The 17,364-nt window shown below is 34.8% G+C and overlaps 5 protein-coding genes across 7 annotated transcripts; 3 read left to right on the top strand and 2 right to left on the bottom strand.

Moving 5' to 3' along the window:
• Positions 1-7: 7 nt before the first annotated feature.
• LOC105312665 (gamma-2-syntrophin-like) lies at positions 8-2,355 on the bottom strand. The gene is made up of 13 exons (XM_011405491.2): positions 2,164-2,355; positions 1,817-1,882; positions 1,703-1,763; positions 1,619-1,656; positions 1,525-1,566; positions 1,291-1,475; positions 1,099-1,237; positions 1,005-1,040; positions 835-951; positions 632-788; positions 503-576; positions 289-381; positions 8-238 (listed from the first exon to the last, which is right to left on the bottom strand). The coding sequence occupies exons 1-13, from the start codon at positions 2,302-2,304 to the stop codon at positions 65-67; spliced, it is 1,323 nt and encodes a 440-aa protein (XP_011403793.1). The 5' UTR covers positions 2,305-2,355; the 3' UTR covers positions 8-64.
• Positions 2,356-2,394: 39 nt separating this feature from the next.
• Positions 2,395-4,962, top strand: LOC100640667 (homer protein homolog 2-like). 2 transcript variants are annotated; one of them, XM_003386409.3, is made up of 10 exons: positions 2,395-2,631; positions 2,688-2,844; positions 3,030-3,161; positions 3,338-3,492; positions 3,550-3,739; positions 3,926-4,041; positions 4,114-4,270; positions 4,353-4,463; positions 4,518-4,568; positions 4,622-4,962. In XM_003386409.3, exons 1-10 carry the CDS (start codon positions 2,627-2,629, stop codon positions 4,802-4,804), a joined length of 1,257 nt encoding a protein of 418 aa, XP_003386457.1. In that variant the 5' UTR covers positions 2,395-2,626; the 3' UTR covers positions 4,805-4,962. The 2 variants fall into 2 exon arrangements, with proteins under 2 accessions (XP_003386457.1, XP_019851701.1); XM_019996142.1 differs by having other exon boundaries at positions 2,685-2,844.
• A 110-nt stretch (positions 4,963-5,072) lies between these two features.
• LOC100640540 (kinesin-like protein KIF11-A) lies at positions 5,073-10,676 on the top strand. Its single transcript, XM_003386408.2, has 28 exons — positions 5,073-5,263; positions 5,322-5,479; positions 5,599-5,696; positions 6,188-6,274; positions 6,364-6,452; positions 6,510-6,668; positions 6,732-6,853; positions 6,902-7,053; positions 7,116-7,215; positions 7,265-7,436; positions 7,494-7,595; positions 7,650-7,703; positions 7,781-7,857; positions 8,056-8,265; positions 8,328-8,385; positions 8,430-8,559; positions 8,610-8,723; positions 8,816-8,897; positions 8,957-9,061; positions 9,164-9,282; positions 9,331-9,440; positions 9,515-9,636; positions 9,683-9,760; positions 9,820-9,958; positions 10,022-10,120; positions 10,182-10,285; positions 10,351-10,510; positions 10,559-10,676. The coding sequence occupies exons 1-28, from the start codon at positions 5,138-5,140 to the stop codon at positions 10,598-10,600; spliced, it is 3,168 nt and encodes a 1,055-aa protein (XP_003386456.2). The 5' UTR covers positions 5,073-5,137; the 3' UTR covers positions 10,601-10,676.
• A 2-nt stretch (positions 10,677-10,678) lies between these two features.
• LOC100640413 (NAD kinase-like) lies at positions 10,679-13,531 on the bottom strand. Of its 2 annotated transcripts, none has more exons than XM_019996140.1 (11): positions 13,409-13,531; positions 13,264-13,347; positions 12,762-12,897; positions 12,461-12,566; positions 12,263-12,375; positions 12,105-12,213; positions 11,694-11,911; positions 11,507-11,606; positions 11,299-11,456; positions 10,934-11,016; positions 10,679-10,884 (listed from the first exon to the last, which is right to left on the bottom strand). In XM_019996140.1, the coding sequence occupies exons 1-11, from the start codon at positions 13,489-13,491 to the stop codon at positions 10,758-10,760; spliced, it is 1,317 nt and encodes a 438-aa protein (XP_019851699.1). In that variant the 5' UTR covers positions 13,492-13,531; the 3' UTR covers positions 10,679-10,757. The 2 variants fall into 2 exon arrangements, with proteins under 2 accessions (XP_019851699.1, XP_019851700.1); XM_019996141.1 differs by having other exon boundaries at positions 12,263-12,372.
• A 35-nt stretch (positions 13,532-13,566) lies between these two features.
• Positions 13,567-16,811, top strand: LOC100637379 (nucleobindin-2-like). The gene is made up of 10 exons (XM_003386383.3): positions 13,567-13,833; positions 14,244-14,388; positions 14,446-14,548; positions 15,192-15,325; positions 15,379-15,521; positions 15,624-15,682; positions 15,766-15,852; positions 15,902-16,033; positions 16,177-16,615; positions 16,672-16,811. Exons 1-10 carry the CDS (start codon positions 13,611-13,613, stop codon positions 16,740-16,742), a joined length of 1,536 nt encoding a protein of 511 aa, XP_003386431.1. The 5' UTR covers positions 13,567-13,610; the 3' UTR covers positions 16,743-16,811.
• The last annotated feature ends 553 nt before the right edge of the window (positions 16,812-17,364 follow it).

Here is a 17,364-nt window from a genome sequence, read left to right as displayed (position 1 = left end):
TTAATAGTTAGTCTAGTTAATTTGCTTTTTATTTTGCAAAAAATAAATTTATTTAGAAAAAGTTTTATAAGAGAGAAACTCTTGTTTTTAGAAATGCTTCAATTGTATAAAGTACTGCATGTAATTCTGTCAGCTCCAAACATTGCTTAACACCATCTTTAAAGGTAAGATACAACACCTTGCTCCCATTATCACTGGATGACTCCAATTCTTCAAATTTCTTGCTCCAGTGCTTAGTCTATAAGTGTCAATATAAAACCATTTATAAGAGGACAGTATCATTATTACTGCTGTAGTTGAGTCTTCAATGATAAAACCTTGCTGTAGATCGATTGTTAAATCAACAGCATTTCCTTCCCACTTTGCAGCAAATGTTCTAGCCTAATGATAATATAAGGAAATGATAATCAGGGTTGCTAATGATGGCAATGAACAATGTAAATATAAGCCCTGTCACTCCCTTATTGGCAACCCTGCTGATCTTACATAGGAGCAAACATACATTTATTTTCATGACAACATCTTTGATTTCCATGAGCAATTCTCTTTCCCAATAATGAAGTGAAATATCACATTCTATATATGTGCAATGATTATTAGATAGAGAAAACAATAAGAACCAAACACATACCAAATGATAAAATGTGCCTTCCTCCAGTTGATGACTGCAGTGATATTGAGTGAGGACGATATATATGACTATTAGTATCATTCTTCACCAATGGGCCCCATGTAATGTCACATACACCATAGTGTAGCTCAGGTGACTGCCAGTCTCCAGCAGTCCTCTATACACAAAAATGTTACTAAATATTATGCAATCACTTTGCTTACTGGAAAGTCACTGTATATCTCCAATTCTTCATTTCTTAAAACGAGTAGCCTTTTCATCCAAACTTTGCTTTGTTTTGATGATGCCATCAGTTCATTTACCCAGCATACTAGTATCAACTATGGGCATATGAAAAAACATAATTATTATTGTGCATTATTAAAAATATTACGTCATGTAAGTCAAAGTTTTTCTTTAATTCATCAACCTATTAAAAATAGAAATTAAATAAATAAAATACATTATTGAGTGAGATGATTCATTACCTTCTTCTTGTTAGCAGATATAATACTTTTACTCAATTCTTTAATAATAACATCAAGATTCTTTTTGGATCCTAGTATAAACTCTTTCTTCTCTTTACCAGCATCTGAAGGATGGACTATAATGTGCAGTGAGTCCGGCCTATTTAATAATAATAGATATAATATTTGTATTAATGTTAAGCCTCAACGTACAATAATCTGTTTTGTTTCATTGAGTATTGCGTTAGGTACAATAAAGCTAGTGGCAATTCATGATCTTGACCTAAAGTCAATAGGTTTAGTCCAACATCATCAGTTGTTCCTGGACTTCTTTCTTTAGCTCTTAGCGAGACTATATGAATCTGTACAGCATCTCCACTATTCTTAATAATGTCAATCTGCATAAGAGCATTATTAGTTACTATGAAATGTGTAATAATAGCTTACAGCATCATCATGACATTTATTCAGCACTGGTGTACCATTAATCTATCAATAATAATTATACAATAATTACAATTATTAAAATGAAAACATTAACTTGGACTAATAGGACACCAGGGTTGATATCAGCTTCAGCTAAGATACAAAGACTATAAACTAATATCACAGACTTGTGGCTTACCTGCAGGAGAGTCTTCTTCAACTCTTGATACTTGCAATACATCATTACTATCGAACCCACCCTATTATAATTATGAACATATTAAAGCATCAAATAATGTGCATAATGGCATACCTTCAGTACAAGACCTAATTTCTCATTTCGTTTATTTAGAGTTACTTCACGATGGTTATACCCTTCCTGACACAAAAAAAGAAGGAGATGGAGAGAGAGAGGAGAAAAAATGTACTTATTTTGAGTAGAAAATTTGAGATCAAATTTGAATTTTTATGAATGATAAGGTTGCTCTAAAATTGGGCCAAAGTCCCTGTACTATTATAGTACAGGGATTTCTACCAATTTTGACCGAAACTAAAAATAAGAAAATTCTTTATTTTTATAGTTTTTTTTTCTGATGGAGGGGAACAGAAAGTGAGTGATTACATTCAATTGCCTGATTATGAAAGTCATTGTGGTATTACTTTAGTTTCTGCTAGTCGTATCAGTGCTTCATTCCTTTTTCCAATAATGAGTTTATCTTTAGTAATGGCTAAACTGATGGGAACAATTTCCCTGTCCTCTTGAAGCAAACGGACATCAGTAGTATTGCTGTAGCTCACCATAATTGCTGCTGCAGAAAACGAGATACGCCCAAAAGCAAAAAGGTGTGGCTCAAAAGGGCGTGGCTCATTTACCGGTCGTCATGGTAACTGTTTGAAGGGTGTGGTTATTTGGGGGTGTTGATACAGTCTCTTTTCTCTCTCTCCCTCTGTTTTGTCTTGAGTTGTTTATTCCTCCCTCCTTTTCTGGTCCCTCTTGTCTCCATTTTTCTATTGTCCCGTATTTCAAAGAAAAGTCGCCCATAAGTCTTATAGGCCAGTCGTCCATACCGATTTTAGGCTATAAAAGTTCAAGCAAAGATCCTCTACCACCAGTTAAAGCATAATGAGGTATATATTTATAATAAGACACGCTATTGTAAAGGATCTAATTTACTTTGTTGTAGTGAGAAAGCTGTTCTGAGCGTGCAAGCACACGTATTTCAAATTGATCCGGAAACAAAAAAGAAATGGCTGCCTTCATCAAGTTCTGCTGTCCGTGTGACGTACTATCATGATACCAACAGAAAGACTTACCGAATCATTGCTCTTGAAGGAAAGAAGGTACTGGATACATGTACACACACACACATCGATAAATACATACTCACTTATACGATCATATTTATTATTAATGTTATCATCGTGTTTAGTTAACAATAATAATTGTTCATTTTCTGTTCTTGCCTCTCTCTCTCTTTCTCTCTCTCTCTTGGTTTCCCCCTTTTTCCCCATGATTATTGTCATAGCCACTCGTCAATAGCACTGTCACTGCTAATATGAGTTTCAATAAAACGTCTCCAAAGTTTGGCCAGTGGTCAGACCACCGTGCTAATACCATATATGGTCTGGGGTTTGGTACAGAGAAAGATTTACTTATGGTGAGGTATTGCTAGTTTACTATACAAAAATGATATCAGATTTAATTGATTGTTATCATTTTGTACTTGCACATGTATATATATATATATATATATAATAATAATGATTTGTTTTCATTTACTCGTATTAATAATATCAGTATTGTTTTGTACTAACATTGACAATGTTTTTATAGTTTTCCGACAAATTTATGGAAGCAAAAACGGCAGCGAAGGCTCTCCTCGAGGAAAGGAAGAAGCAGAAACAGCAGCAGCAACAAGAAACAACGTCTCAGCAGGATTCTAGCAGCATGGATAATTCCACTCTGCAAGACACATCTATCACCAACAGGTGAAATAAAACTACATGTATTACTGTTTTAAAAATTATTGTCTATATTTATAATAGCAAACTAGTTGATAGCAGATCAGATTCAATCGATATCCCATCTGATCAAAATGGCGGAGGTACCCCTCCTCTTTCTTCACCCATCACATCTCCCACTCTCTCAACTACTCAAGCATCTCTCACTACAGCACCAGAGACATTAGCTCCCAGCTCTAGTCTCAATGGAAATAATGATAAGGATAATGATGATGTAAGAATGCCTCAAATATCTTCAGTTGTAGTAAATTGAATTATAAGAGTGTTATATTATCATTATTATTTGTATGTGCATGTACATGTACTATCACCTTTATAATCATGTATTATAATTTGTATTTAGATGTACATGTACATTTATGGTTATAATTATTTCTAGCATTAGCATTGTATTCCTTAGGTTGTTGTTAATGATTCTGTCACTCGCTCTTCTTCGTCAAAGCAAGTCTCATCGGATGCTCAAGTTGAGTCTTTGAAATTTGAAAATAGTAAATTAAAAGTTGCTCTGGCTAGCAGGTTAGTAGTATCATAATAAATGATTTATTTCTTTATTATTATTATTATTGATAATAATGTTTGTTCTATCAGTGCCCAGAATGTGAAGAAGTGGGAGAGTGAGATGCAGACGTTAAGGAACAGCAATACAATGTTAAAGACAGCTCTTGAGGAGAGCGCACAGCATGTGACCGAGTGGAAGAAACAGCTGCAGAAATATAAAGATGAATGTGACCAACTGAAAAAGAAGGTACACTGTAATGATAACGCTTTATTTGTTTATTTACTCTTTGTCTCTTTCTGTTCTCTCTCTCTCTCTCTCTCTCTTTAAGATTGTAAAGCAAGAAGATAATTCACGCGAGATTGAATCAGTGACAAAGGAAAATGAAGAATTAAAAGAAGTTCTCTCAGCAGTACAAACTGACCTGCAAGACAAGCGAACCGTAAGATAATAAATTAATTAAAATTAACGAATTAAATTAAACTCGTCTTAATAGGAAGTCACAACATTGCAGGCATCTTTAAAGGCATCGCAGGATAAACTACAAGTAATAATTATAATAATAAGAATAGCAATGATGATTAGTGGCTTTGCTAATAGGAAGCAACAGCTACTAATGCCATTCTGGAGTCACAGCTATCAGATATTAAATTAGAATTAAATAATTTAAAGTCGTCACATCAGTCTTCGTTATCCCTTGCTAAAGAGAAGCATGTTAAACTTGGACAGCAGATCCAACTAATACTCGCGACACATAAAGACTTGGGCAATGCCCTCAAATAGACACTTCACCATAGCAACACCATTACCTTGACAACCTTCATAGAACATTATTAATTAATTTCTCCTATTGTTATTATTGTTGTTGTTGTTTTGTGATTGTTGAGTTGTTGTTCTTATTGTTGTTGTCTCTGTCACATTATTTATTATTATATATATCACTTTTGTTTATGTTCATTTATTTCTTTTTTAAAATTTCCCTTTTCCAATCTTACCACATAATTATTATTCATTATGGGCGTGGCCATTTAAACCACGCCTACATTTAACAGTGGAGCAGCCCCACCCTTGTTTGGTGCAGTAGATTTTGTATTTGAGTCTCTTTTACTAATCTTTATGGAAGCTAGTAGAAGAGGATCAGGAGCTAAACCTGCTCCTGGTGGAGGAGGCTCTGATAATTTCAAAGTTGCGGTCCGAGTTAGACCAAAGATAGAGCGAGAGAAGAATGAAGGAGCCATTGATGTATGTAAATTGCAAATGTCTCCTTCATGATTCTTGATTGCTTTTTTGTTTGTTGCAGTGCGTCAGTGTCGAGTTGGTTCACAGTGCTGTCATTATTACAAGGAATGAGCCTTCTAAAAGGAGACCAAGCGCCTTTCATATGGAGGAGCTTTCTGAAAATTCAGACTCTTCCTCAAACTCGCAGAACTTCTTCTTTGACATTGTGTTTGATCCAAGGTAATGATTAGTAACAAATTGTTCGTAGCACTAATTTTATTCTTTTCTACTCTTTTCTTCCTCCTTCCCTCCCTCTCTCTCTCTCTCTTTCATGTTCTCCCACCCTCAATTATTCTCAGCTCTAGTCAGGTTATGATATACGATACTTGTGCTAAGCACATTGTAATGTCAGTCCTTGAAGGATACAATGGAAGCATCATTGCTTATGGACAAACAGGTGCAGGAGTAACTTTAAAAATTCGTAAAAAATCCAAACTTGACCCAAATCAGCTCAAACTTGCTACACAACATAAGTACATGTATATGTATCAGAAAATATTATAAAAATGAAGAATTCTCTCCTAGTTATTTTTGGCAAAATTTGGCCAATGACCCTGTACTATAGTACAGGGACTTCGGACCGATTTTGGAGCAACTTTAAAAATTTGTAAAATATCCAAACTTGATCAGAATCAGCCCAAACTTGCTACACAACATAAGAACATGTATATGTATCAAAAAATGTAATAAAAGTTGAGAATTTTCTCTTTTTCATTTTTGGTGAAATTTGACCGATGACCCTGTACTATAGCACAGGGACTTTTGCCTGATTTTAGAGCAACTTTAAAAATTCATCAGAATGAGCTCAAACTTTCTACATAACATAAATGCATGTATATGTATCATGAAATGTAATAAAATGGAGTTATTATGATATTTATTGTTAAGGCACTGGTAAGAGTTATACAATTGAAGGAGGCAATGACGAGATGACCAGAGGAATAGTACCAAGAGCATCTGATGAAGTCTTTAACTGTATCCTCCATTAAATTAAATATTACATTAAATATTATAATTATAGTTTATTCATTAGTATATATTGTCCTTAACATTACAATTAACAGATATCAAAACAACCGCTAGCATTAAAGACCAGTTTCTTGTTCGTGTTTTGTATCTTGAAATCTACAACGAGAAGCTAACAGATTTACTGGTAAAATTAACGTGTGATGATAATCACTTTATTGATGATAATGTGGTTTTGGCATAGAACCCTTTGCAAGATAATCTTCGCATACGAGAGGATGGAGTGGGTGGAGTTTATGTCGAAGGATTATCGGAACATGTCGTCCGATCAACTCGAGAATTAAAGAAGTTGATACAAGATGGAGCATCACTAAGGAAGACAGCATCGACTAGGATGAATGTGGTATGCTATTTATAGATGCCGGCCCTCAGTGTTGTACTGGTGATGTAATGTTACTATTTATAGGAGAGCAGTAGAAGTCATACAGTGTTCACTATTATAGTGGAACATGCAATATGCACTGCTGAAGGTGGTCGAATAGTAACCATTGGAAAACTGAGACTTGTTGATTTAGCTGGATCGGAAAAGTAAGCCATTAATTTTGTGATAGTAATAATCTTTATTTGTTACTATAGGCTTGACAGTGATGCTAAATTGCAGCAGCAAACTGAGACAAAGAACATTAATGTGTCTCTCCATACTTTTGGTAAAGTAGTGATGTCATTGACTAGCAGTTCCAGTCCCCATATACCTTACAGAGATTCTAAACTAACCAGAATATTACAAGGTGAACTGCCCTATGAAATCCTTCAAACTTTCATTTACATGTTCTTTTTATTTTTTTTTTAGATTCATTAGGTGGTAACTGTAAAACGTCACTAATAACTACAATAACTCCCGTCTCTTCTTGCTATACCGAATCACTCAATAGCTTATTGTTTGCTAAAAGGTAATAACCTACTGATATTGTCTTTGTTACCATATCGCGATAATAACAGAGCTAAAAACGTTAAAAACAAAGCAATAATAAATAAAGACGTATCACAAAAAGCGCTGCTGTCAGCCTATCAGGAAGAAATAAAGAGACTCAAGGAACAGCTTGAGAAAGGAGGAGGAGGAGGAGGGACAGGAGGTCCTTCTATTGATGAAGAAAAACTGAAGAGAGAAAAGGTAAATATCCATGAACAATATATAACTGATCAATGCAATCATCATGTGTGTGTGTAGGATGAGGTCATTTCAGAGCTTGTGAAGCAAAAGCAGTTATTTAGAAAAGCAGAAGAAGAGAAGATGCAGCTACTGAAAGAGATAGAAAAGATGGAGAAAATGGTACAATAATGACTGCATTTATTGTGCTTATTGGACTGTCTGTATGCTCACTAGTTTTTGCAAGGAGGAGGTGCAGAGAGTGAAGATATACAAAAGGCAATTGAAGAGGTTTGCTAACGTTTGTGTATTTACATATATGTACATGTACATGTATGTGTGTATGTGTGTGTTTGTATATGGTTTAGGAGAGGGAGAAGATTAGAAGTGAAGCTGAAGATGAATACAGAGAAAAACTAGCACAAGTTGAAAAAGAAAAGAAAAGGTATGAGGAATCTTTAAACAATGTTCAAAAAAACTTCTCATAGCTCATGTAGTGAGAATTGTTAATTCTTTTTGGAGCTAATAGTGCATCCCAAAAGCTTGAGCCAACTTCTTGTTTTATATTTAATAAAATAATACTTTTAGACATTCTCAAACTTTTAATTTTTTTTTACATTTTTTTACATTTTATTTTCTACAGACTAGCTGATGAAAAGGAAGAGATAGCGAAACAAAAAGAATATCTTGCCAAAATGAGAGCAGGGTTTAAACCAGATGGCACAGCTAGCCCGTCATCAGAGAAACTCTTCCACAGACCCCAACTGCCAACAAGACCACAACCAACAGGATCCAGCCTACCTCACCCACCAACAGTTGGGAATATTCCTAGGAGAGTGCCAATATCAGTCAGGTATTGAGAGATATATAATAACTATGGTAGTAATAATAATTATGATTATTATTTATATACAGACCAGGACTGGGTATCAGGGCAGGTGTTATGCTACCAAGGCATCCAATCTATAGTCCAGTAAGTTCATGTTTATTCATTCTTTGTAATGTCAGTGTCTATAGCAACAGCATGGGGTATCACCCTATAATCAAAGCATCAATGAATCGCTGATGATGTACAGTACTGCCATATCTGATCCCAACACTGGTATACCATCTCAAGTACTTCAGTCTGGAGTTAGGATATTTACTGGTGCGTAATATTCTTAAATATTATTTGTTAATGTTGTTGTGATGTCACAGGTCTTGATGCAGCACAGTGGTTTTCTGCTAATATGGAAGGTGTGACTGACGTTGAAGGAGCCGAAAGAGTTGGACAACGTTTGCTTGAAATCGGCCTCCTTAGTGAAATACAAGGCAGGCTTCAACTATTATTATTATTATTATTATTATTATTATTATTATTATTATTATTATTATTATTAATTCATTATAATCATTGTTGATAGGTTGTGATACATTCACTGCTAAGAAAACCTCGTATTATCAGTTCAACGATTACACCAGTGTAGTATCACCATACAATAGCAGGTACTGTATATTGCATCAATTTAATGCTCTTATCTCAATTCCATTGACTACACACATAGACCCAATTCAGCAATATCAATGCTAAGCCTAGGAGGAGGAATAGGAGGAGGGGGAGCTTATGCAGGTCACAGGACTGGATCATTACCTACAGTTTATAGTCCACTGTGAGAAAATCTACTTGATATTATTATTGATATTAATACTATTATTATTATTATACTTGATATTATTATTATTATTATTATTATTATTATTACTATTACTAGCAGTATGGCGTCTTCCTCTGCATCAATAAATGCTAGCTTGTCTTCGGTCGATGAGCTACTTGATCAGTACAACTTAACACAGAATAGTCCATCACAGCTACACTTTGCTGCAATATCCAGTGAGACTACTAAAGGATATTTATTATTGTTTTTTGTTATTTTTTTAGATAATCGTCAGTTGGTAAAAGAATTATCAGGGACAGGGGCTGGTATTGATTGCACTGATGCTGAAGGTAATACCCCATTGATGTACTCTGCAATGGCTGGAAACAGTAAAGTAAAAACCATCATCATTTTAATTGATATTATTGTTATTATTATTATTATTATTATTATTATTATTAAATATAGTGTTGCAGCTTGTTAGTAAAGGATTTAGGAGCTAGTGTCAATGCTGTTAATAAAGATGGAAGAACAGCTTTAATGTTAGCAGCATTTCATGAGCAGCACAGTGTCATCAAATCATTACTAAAGTAAGTGTAATATTACAACGGGAAAGGGCTACATTTTAACCTATAGGCTTGGAGCTATTACCAGTATAACTGATTGCAATGGAGAAACTGTGTATCATATAGCAGCTAGAAACAACTCAACAAAGTACTAGTGATATTAGAATGATTGCTACAGTCTATCACTAACTGCCATTGGTATAATAGGACACTAGAAACTCTTATAAAGTACTCAACGGTTGATAGCAAAGCCATCAATGGACGCAACAACAGTATTCAAAGTCCGTTGCATGTTGCAGTATTGGCAGATAAACCTCACAATATAAAAACACTTTTGCAAGGAAATGTATGAAGGAATAAAGGGAGGGAGCAATGGACTATATTATAATGGCTGTGTTTTTATTTATAGGCTGATATTGGAATAAGTGACAGTGAGGGGAGAACGTGCCTACATTATGCAGTCCAGCATAGCAAAACTCAATGTATACAGCTAATAGTACAAAACAATGTAAGTTCTTCATTGCTGCATAATGTTTTATGTGTTGCATGCTCTCCTTCATTCATTGTAGCCTAATTCTATTAATCTTGTTGATCTTCATGGCTGGAGTGCAGTGCACTTAGCTTCACAAGATAACCTAACTATGTCACTTAATGCATTATTAATATCAGACAAGTAAGGAGAGAGATAAGAAATAGGAGGGAAAAGGGAGATTAATTATAATTATCAATTATACACAGGTGCGATATTAATCTTAAAGATAACACTGGCCTAACTCCATTGCATTACGCTGTTTTATCGAATAGTCCCGAAACATTAAAAATATTATTAGAACGAGGAGCCGATTCACATATTAGAGATGACAACAAGATGACGCCATTACAGTATAGTAGAGAGAAGGTTAGACCCTGTCATTGTCAACGATAATTATGTCTGATTTGTGTATAGAAGCAAGAATCAACCACAACGTTGCTGTTGAAATACAAGTAACTGTCACACGCCATTCACACTTTTAGTTTCTATATTAACACATTATTATATTATAATTCTAATTTTTAATTAAAAAATATAATCAGTTATTAAAGAAACGGTTAAAATTTTGAATTAAAAACAAACAGAATGACATAATTTACACAATAGATACAGTTTATAGTTTCTTTTGCTGCTTCCTAATATTCCAGTGAAGACACTCAGCCAGACTATCAAACCAGTCAGTCACGTGACCAGTATTATTAACAGAAGGGACGGGACAGGAGCTAGTGGTCACCACAACACTAAAGAAAAGAATAAAAAATAAATATTAAATAATCAAAAAATCCTAACCAATCTCCTTGAAATATTTCCTGCCTGTTTCTTCCATCAAATGAGACCCAAGCAGAGTTCCTGCTCTCAGTCGCAACTGTGACCTAAAAACATACATTCAGTTGTCACTAGCAATACAGCATAATAAACTGTATGCAATATTTATGTTACCTAGTGTATGGCTTAAACTAATTCCCACTTGGAAACTTTCTTACATTCGGTTATGTTGAAACTAGTTTGGTGTCTACATAAAACTGTTTTTATGCTGTTGGCCCAAAGTTGCTAGTTTATTTTGAAAGCAATTCCCAACATTCAGTATGAAATTCAAAGGGACACACAACTTGTTTAATAGATGTTAGGCTAAACATTAATAATAGGTAACTTACTGATATTTCCACACCAGCTGGTATTACAATGGATCTAAATGAGAGGCTGTGAGGACATATTGGTGATATGAGCATACAAGGGACACTGGGATGGACCATTGAAGCACCAGCTGCTAATGAATACGCTGTACTTCCAGTTGGTGTAGCTATTATTATACCTATTATTAATGAATCAATTAATTATCGTCATCATCTATTATTAGTATACCATCTCCTTGAACTGATGTCATTGGCCGACCGTTACAGCACAACTCAAGATTAGTCAGATAAGGGGAGGGGCCACGATCAACCACAACCTCATTCATCACCTGTTGACAAACAATAAACAATAAACAAAAACAAGAATTGCTAGATAACTCTACAAACACAACAAAAAACATCCGAGTCTTCCATACCATCATTTTAGTCTTTAGTTTATCCTGGCTGCTTATCATGACTTTAGTCGAAAACTTTGATAATCTTCGCATATCATTAGGAGGAGGTGAGACTGGATGGTCTTTACAATAATCAACGTGACATATGTCTTCATTATCAGGAGAAAGAGGGAGAGCAACTTTATTATTTGCCCGTATCTCGCATATTAGCCTGTGTCTTAGAGTGATGCTTACTTTACCTGCAAATAAAGTTGCGAGTGTTAAAATTAACTATAGAAGTACATGGAAGACAATAAGAAGCTAGTGGTTTATGTGTGTATGTACATATTTAACATGATTTTTTGGCCATATCAAATTCAATCAATGCATATACATATTGTACTGATGTTCAGTGGTTGTCACTGTTAAAGGTAATACAGTTTTAGCTCTAACCTTTAAAGACCCTCTGAATGTGGCTTTTGTACTCAGTTATGGGAAAGGGAGTGAGGAAACCTAAGGAGCCATTGTTGAATGACAATACCGGAGGAACTGCTGTGCCATCCTAGCAATGAATGATATAACAGGTTTAATATGATCATCATTAATTGTACTTGAAACATTGATGAGGTGTATAGGAGAGTACCATCTCCACCAATGCATATTATTATGTCAATATCTGACAACACTTTTTCTTTAGAATCTTCTTCTTCAGAATCTTCATCTTCTTTAGAATAAGAGAAACAAAGAGGAGACAATATAAAGAAGAAAGAGAGAATGTACATGTATGTGCTACATGTATTACTACCTACCATCTTTCCATGTTAAAAATTGCCGAGAAATAGAACTAAACTCTTCTTGACAGATAAGATTCTCTTTCAATACAGCAGGCTCACATATAATGACAGCATTCATCTCCTACCAAAAATAGGATCAGAATTAGCACTACAAAGCATAAGTACAGTATCATAGTATGCAGGAGTCGTTTTATGGTAATTATCAGAATATGAATCAACATAAATATCACTGCTTTCATAACCACAAATATGTGTATGCTGTTATAGAATGACAATAACTATGTCAAGCATGCATTACTCTATCTTTCCTTTATACCTCTATCAGCCATTTTGCAACATTCTTGAAAGTTGCAGTAACCTCTTCATCTCTGAACTTCTTCATTAGTAGGACACGTTTTGGTGCTTCCCTCCATAATAGATGATGATCACACGAAGGGTCTTCAATGCCTGACCTATGAATCAACATATCACTGAATCCTAGAGTCTGTTGTATTACACTGTTATCAGTGATTGCATTATCAAGTGAAAGTCCTTGATATTGACAGTAACTTAATATTAAATGAAACCTGACATTTGTGTATAGTAACTGCAAGAGCTAGTATTAAACTGGCTTCTATACAATAACTGAGTGATACAGTAATCATATTTTAAGAGAGTGAGAGAAACTACAGCAACAGTAATGATAAGAGTAGTATTGGTAGTGGAAGTAGCAGATATAGTAGTCTTGATAAAAGAGTGCAAACACACTATATATACACACAGGGCTTGATGCAAATATACAAGTACGGTGCATGTGCTAATAAGTGTCAAGAGCTTACATATCTGATGCCTTCTGGATCATTGCTTTGCTTTTTGGTTCTTCATCACTATCAGTTTGTTCAGGATAAAAATCAAGTTGAGATCTGAGAGCGAGGGGGAGAGAGAGAATAGAAAGGTATTTTAATTGGCAATGAAAACGAATACCTTTGATTGTAATATTTGTAAGATTGTCGTTTCTTTTCTGCTGCATTTGACATATCTGGTTCTGCCCTAGCCATTCCTGCCATTATAGCCACACCCACAATATTAAAGGCTGAACGGATATCCGGAGTTAAATTTACAAAACCGCACCTTCTCAGTAAAACATTAAACTTGCTCCGTAGAAAGTCCGTATACTAAATTTAAGATGTCCTCTTGGGTTCTTGTGTTTCTGTTTCTATCCGTTGTTTCTTTGTCTTCATCAGAAGCCTCTCCTTTTAGAAATGAGAAGAAAGAAGAAGGAAAAAGGGAGCGTCCATTGCATGATACTATAATGGAGAGGATGAAGAAGATAAGAGAGTCTTTGTCAATGAAAGGACAGGACGAGGAGTACAAGAGGTACTGGGAAGAACTCATCGCTAATAATCCTGGTAAGGGATCCTCTGTTAACAGGACTGCTCTATTTTTGTTAATTGGTGCAACCGTATTGCGAGAAAAATTTGTAGCATTTACTATAAAAATTAACCCATAATTAATTTTATTATGGTACATGTACATGTACAACATACTGGTAGTTCAAAAATTTTTTTAATGATTGTGAAAATTAAAGCCCATGAAATTGATTTTAAGGCAGATTTATCTCTTTATTTCGATAGATATTGTGACCATTAGTTATACTGTTATGCATTACCAATCTTAATTCTTATTGTGTCTACAACTTCATTAGCGTTGTACTTTAATCAAGGATTATTCTTTAATTTAAATTCCTTTCATAAAATAATCAACAAGAATGTATTTTTAAATGATGACAATCATCTTTTAAACACTTCTGAATTGTTAGACTTGGCTAAGCGGTTTCGTGAGCAGAAAGCTGAAGATCTAGCAGCTGGTCTCGGAGACAGACTCTCTCACCGTGACGGAGGAATCCGGTCTCAAATGGAGGAACTGCAGAGGAGGAACATTGAAGAGTTGAGAGATCTTCACAGGTACTGTCGTAACATTAAGTGTATGATTGATTTATTATTATTATTATTATTCTGCAGGCAAAAAATGGCAGGAGAATCCCATGAGCCCATTGAGATTAGGAGACAGAGAGAGAGAGGGAGACACTTGTCAGATAAAGAAATGGAAGAGAAGATCAGAGAGGTACAGAAGATAGCAACTTCAGACCTTTGACACTGCAGGGATTACGAATGGAAAACACTGCAGGGTTTTCCATAGAATTTTGGTCAAAATTAGATTTTTTTATAAATTTTTAAAGTTGCCCTAAAATTAGGCCAAATGACCCTGTACTATAATAGTACAGGGTCATTGACCAAAATTTGCAAAAAATGACTAGGAGAGAATTCTCCATTTTTATAATATTTTCTGATACATATACATGTTCTTATGTTGTGTAGAAAGTTTGAGCCGATTCCGATCAAGTTTGGATTTTTTACGAATTTTTTAATTTGCTCCGAAATTGGGCCAAAGTCCCTGTACTATAGTACAGGGTCATCAGCCAAATTTTACCAAAAATGACTAGGAGAGAATTCTCAACTTTTATTACATTTTCTGATACATATACATTTTCTTATGTTGTGTAGAAAGTTTGAGCTGATTCCGATTGAGTTTGGATTTTTTACGAATTTTTAAAGTTGCTCCAAAAGCCATGTGTACATCTTATTGTATAATAAAATAAATAATGTAATTTGACACATTTTATTTGGTCATTCTCTTCCTGTTATTCTTATGATAATACTAATAATAATAATAATGGTAATAATGAATACTAATATTATATCAATAGCATCAAAGGATTCAGGAGCAGTTAGATCACGCTCGTCGTGAAGATTTCAAAAATTTTGAAATGAAACTCGAGCACAGAAGAAGACAGAAATTAAAGGAAATGGACGAAACTCAAAGACTCAGAGAAGAAGCAAGGTTAGACGAAAGAAAAGATGAAAATATATTTATATTTATTTGTTTCTTTTTAGATTAAAGAAGCTATCAGACGAGAGAAAGGTTCATGAGCCATTGCTCCATCCAGCAAGTAAAGATCAGTTTGAGGAGGTATGGAAGACTGATGATGGATTTAAAGATGAAAAGTTCGACATTAGGACATTCTTTCACCTTCACGGTAATTGCACGCTTATAAAGTACATGTACAACTAAACCTTGTACTTGGTTTTTCTCACTTCATTTGTTGCACAATTGTATGTATTATTATTGTTATTATCAGATACAAATGGAGATGGGACTTTAGACATTCGTGAAGTTGAAGCACTTTTTGTCAATGAAGTAAAACAAAATATTTATAATTAATATGCATATTTACTCATCATTCTCCCTCATTTCTTTTCCCCTTTCTCTCTCTCCCTCAGATAAGGAAGTATTATGGTAAGGATTTTGAAAATGACAGAGAAGCTCACGAAGATATGTCAAGAATGAGAGAACACGTTATGAGTGAAGTACATGAATCAATCAATCAATATCACTGATATATCAAATCAATATCAGGTTGATCGAGATCATGATTCCTTGATCACGTTAGAAGAGTTTGTGAGATACGCTAACACTGATCTGTTCAATATAAAGGAAGAATGGAAGCCAGTTGGGGAGGATGATGAGCACAAGGAGTTTACTGATGATGTAATGTCGTTATTCTATTTATAGCACAGCTTTAGTTTTTGCAAATTTGCTTTTCAAAATTTTTTTCTTGTACAAAAATTATTACAATGATTCACAAAATTTTAAGAGACCTACTATATATATTTTTTGTTTTATGATTTTAGGAATTCAAACAGTATGAAAACGAAATGGAAGAAGATGATTATGATTATGACGACGAAGGTAACCTCATTCATAAACCAAAAATGGAAAACCATGACGGAGTACCCCCTGAACACCACGAAGTACCCACTGAACATCATGAAGTACCTCCTGAGCACCAGGAAGTACCCACTGAACATCATGAAGTACCTGCAGCACATGATACAAAACCTGATACTGGATTACCTAATGATCATGGATTACCTCCTAATGATCACGGGTTACCTAATGATCACGGGTTACCTCCTTATGATCATAGGTTACCTAATGATCATGGATTACCTAGTGATCATGGGTCACCAAAAGGTGAGAAAGGACTGCCCGAGCATGTTCCTCCACAGGATGTGCCTCATGATGTTCCTGTAGGAGGAGCTAATCACAATGAGAACCCAAAAGCACCAAGTGAGTTATGATTCATTATTCTTACATGTTCTCTCTCCCTCTCTCTTTGTTTTTAGTTGTTGAAACTAAGCAAGATGATACTGCTCCTCCTCCTCATGCTGCTTCTGATGATGAAAAGAAATTGTAAAAATTAACGACTTACATTTAATTTCAACTTTTTTCTAACTTCAGTCATTTTTGTTATAATCAAACATTAGAAGGTGTGGTGTGATGGGTGTGGTTAGTTCGGCCTACATGCATTTTTGTGAATTGTGCTCGGAATGGACCTTATTCAATGAAATTTTTCTAATTAACGCGCACCTGAGTTGGTGGTAAAATGGCGGATTTTTGTAAGAAGGACAGGGTGAGCAATCTTGTCTTTTTATCCAGCCATTCTAGCTGTGAGAACCACTTTGAGCTGTCCTTTTGTTTCAGTATACTCTATTTATCTCTTCCGTAAGCTCTTTGGTTGCTGTTTTGGCTTTTATAGCATTTTATCATAGGAATATTCTTACTCATTGGGAATTCCCGTTTTTCTAAATTTTGCTTTCAGGAGCCAGGGCGCTTGCCCCTCCGTTGCTATCAAGACAGAAGTGTATTCACCTGAGTCCTATGACTAATTTCTATCATCAGACTTAGTCTCAGTCCGTCAGAACCAGGTACGGTGGAATAACTCACTCAGTTGTCATGTTGCAGCTGGAGTGTGGATGATTATGACCATCTTTTCACTTCTTAAAACTATAGGATTGGTCTTTATTCACATATAAGAA

Source organism: Amphimedon queenslandica, unplaced genomic scaffold (assembly GCF_000090795.2).
Source record: "Amphimedon queenslandica unplaced genomic scaffold, v1.1 AMPQUscaffold_13421, whole genome shotgun sequence".
In the NCBI taxonomy this organism is placed as follows: Eukaryota; Metazoa; Porifera; class Demospongiae; order Haplosclerida; family Niphatidae; genus Amphimedon; species Amphimedon queenslandica.
Note: the sequence above shows the minus strand (reverse complement) of the source record. Positions and strands in the feature narration are given on the sequence as shown.

What these genes read in the sequence shown, in the direction of transcription:
- LOC100640413 (XM_019996140.1), bottom strand. Translation starts at nt 13,491, where the DNA reads ATGGCAGGAATGGCTAGGGCAGAACCAGATATGTCAAATGCAGCAGAA. An exon ending in ATCCAGAAGGCATCAGATAT is followed by an intron (nt 12,898 to 13,263) that starts GTAAGCTCTTGA and finishes GTTGATTCATAG; the next exon opens with GTCAGGCATTGAAGACCCTT. An exon ending in ATTTTTAACATGGAAAGATG is followed by an intron (nt 12,376 to 12,460) that starts GTAGGTAGTAAT and finishes CTTATTCTAAAG; the next exon opens with AAGATGAAGATTCTGAAGAA.
- LOC100640667 (XM_019996142.1), top strand. An exon ending in GACACATCTATCACCAACAG is followed by an intron (nt 3,493 to 3,549) that starts GTGAAATAAAAC and finishes TATTTATAATAG; the next exon opens with CAAACTAGTTGATAGCAGAT. An exon ending in AAAGTTGCTCTGGCTAGCAG is followed by an intron (nt 4,042 to 4,113) that starts GTTAGTAGTATC and finishes TTGTTCTATCAG; the next exon opens with TGCCCAGAATGTGAAGAAGT.
- LOC100640540 (XM_003386408.2), top strand. Translation starts at nt 5,138, where the DNA reads ATGGAAGCTAGTAGAAGAGGATCAGGAGCTAAACCTGCTCCTGGTGGA. An exon ending in GATTTAGCTGGATCGGAAAA is followed by an intron (nt 6,854 to 6,901) that starts GTAAGCCATTAA and finishes TTGTTACTATAG; the next exon opens with GCTTGACAGTGATGCTAAAT. An exon ending in AGCTTATTGTTTGCTAAAAG is followed by an intron (nt 7,216 to 7,264) that starts GTAATAACCTAC and finishes CGATAATAACAG; the next exon opens with AGCTAAAAACGTTAAAAACA.
- LOC100637379 (XM_003386383.3), top strand. Translation starts at nt 13,611, where the DNA reads ATGTCCTCTTGGGTTCTTGTGTTTCTGTTTCTATCCGTTGTTTCTTTG. An exon ending in TGGAAGAGAAGATCAGAGAG is followed by an intron (nt 14,549 to 15,191) that starts GTACAGAAGATA and finishes TTATATCAATAG; the next exon opens with CATCAAAGGATTCAGGAGCA. An exon ending in AAGCACTTTTTGTCAATGAA is followed by an intron (nt 15,683 to 15,765) that starts GTAAAACAAAAT and finishes TCTCTCCCTCAG; the next exon opens with ATAAGGAAGTATTATGGTAA.
- LOC105312665 (XM_011405491.2), bottom strand. Translation starts at nt 2,304, where the DNA reads ATGGTGAGCTACAGCAATACTACTGATGTCCGTTTGCTTCAAGAGGAC. An exon ending in TGAAGAAGACTCTCCTGCAG is followed by an intron (nt 1,657 to 1,702) that starts GTAAGCCACAAG and finishes TTTGTATCTTAG; the next exon opens with CTGAAGCTGATATCAACCCT. An exon ending in AGATATACAGTGACTTTCCA is followed by an intron (nt 789 to 834) that starts GTAAGCAAAGTG and finishes TTTTGTGTATAG; the next exon opens with AGGACTGCTGGAGACTGGCA.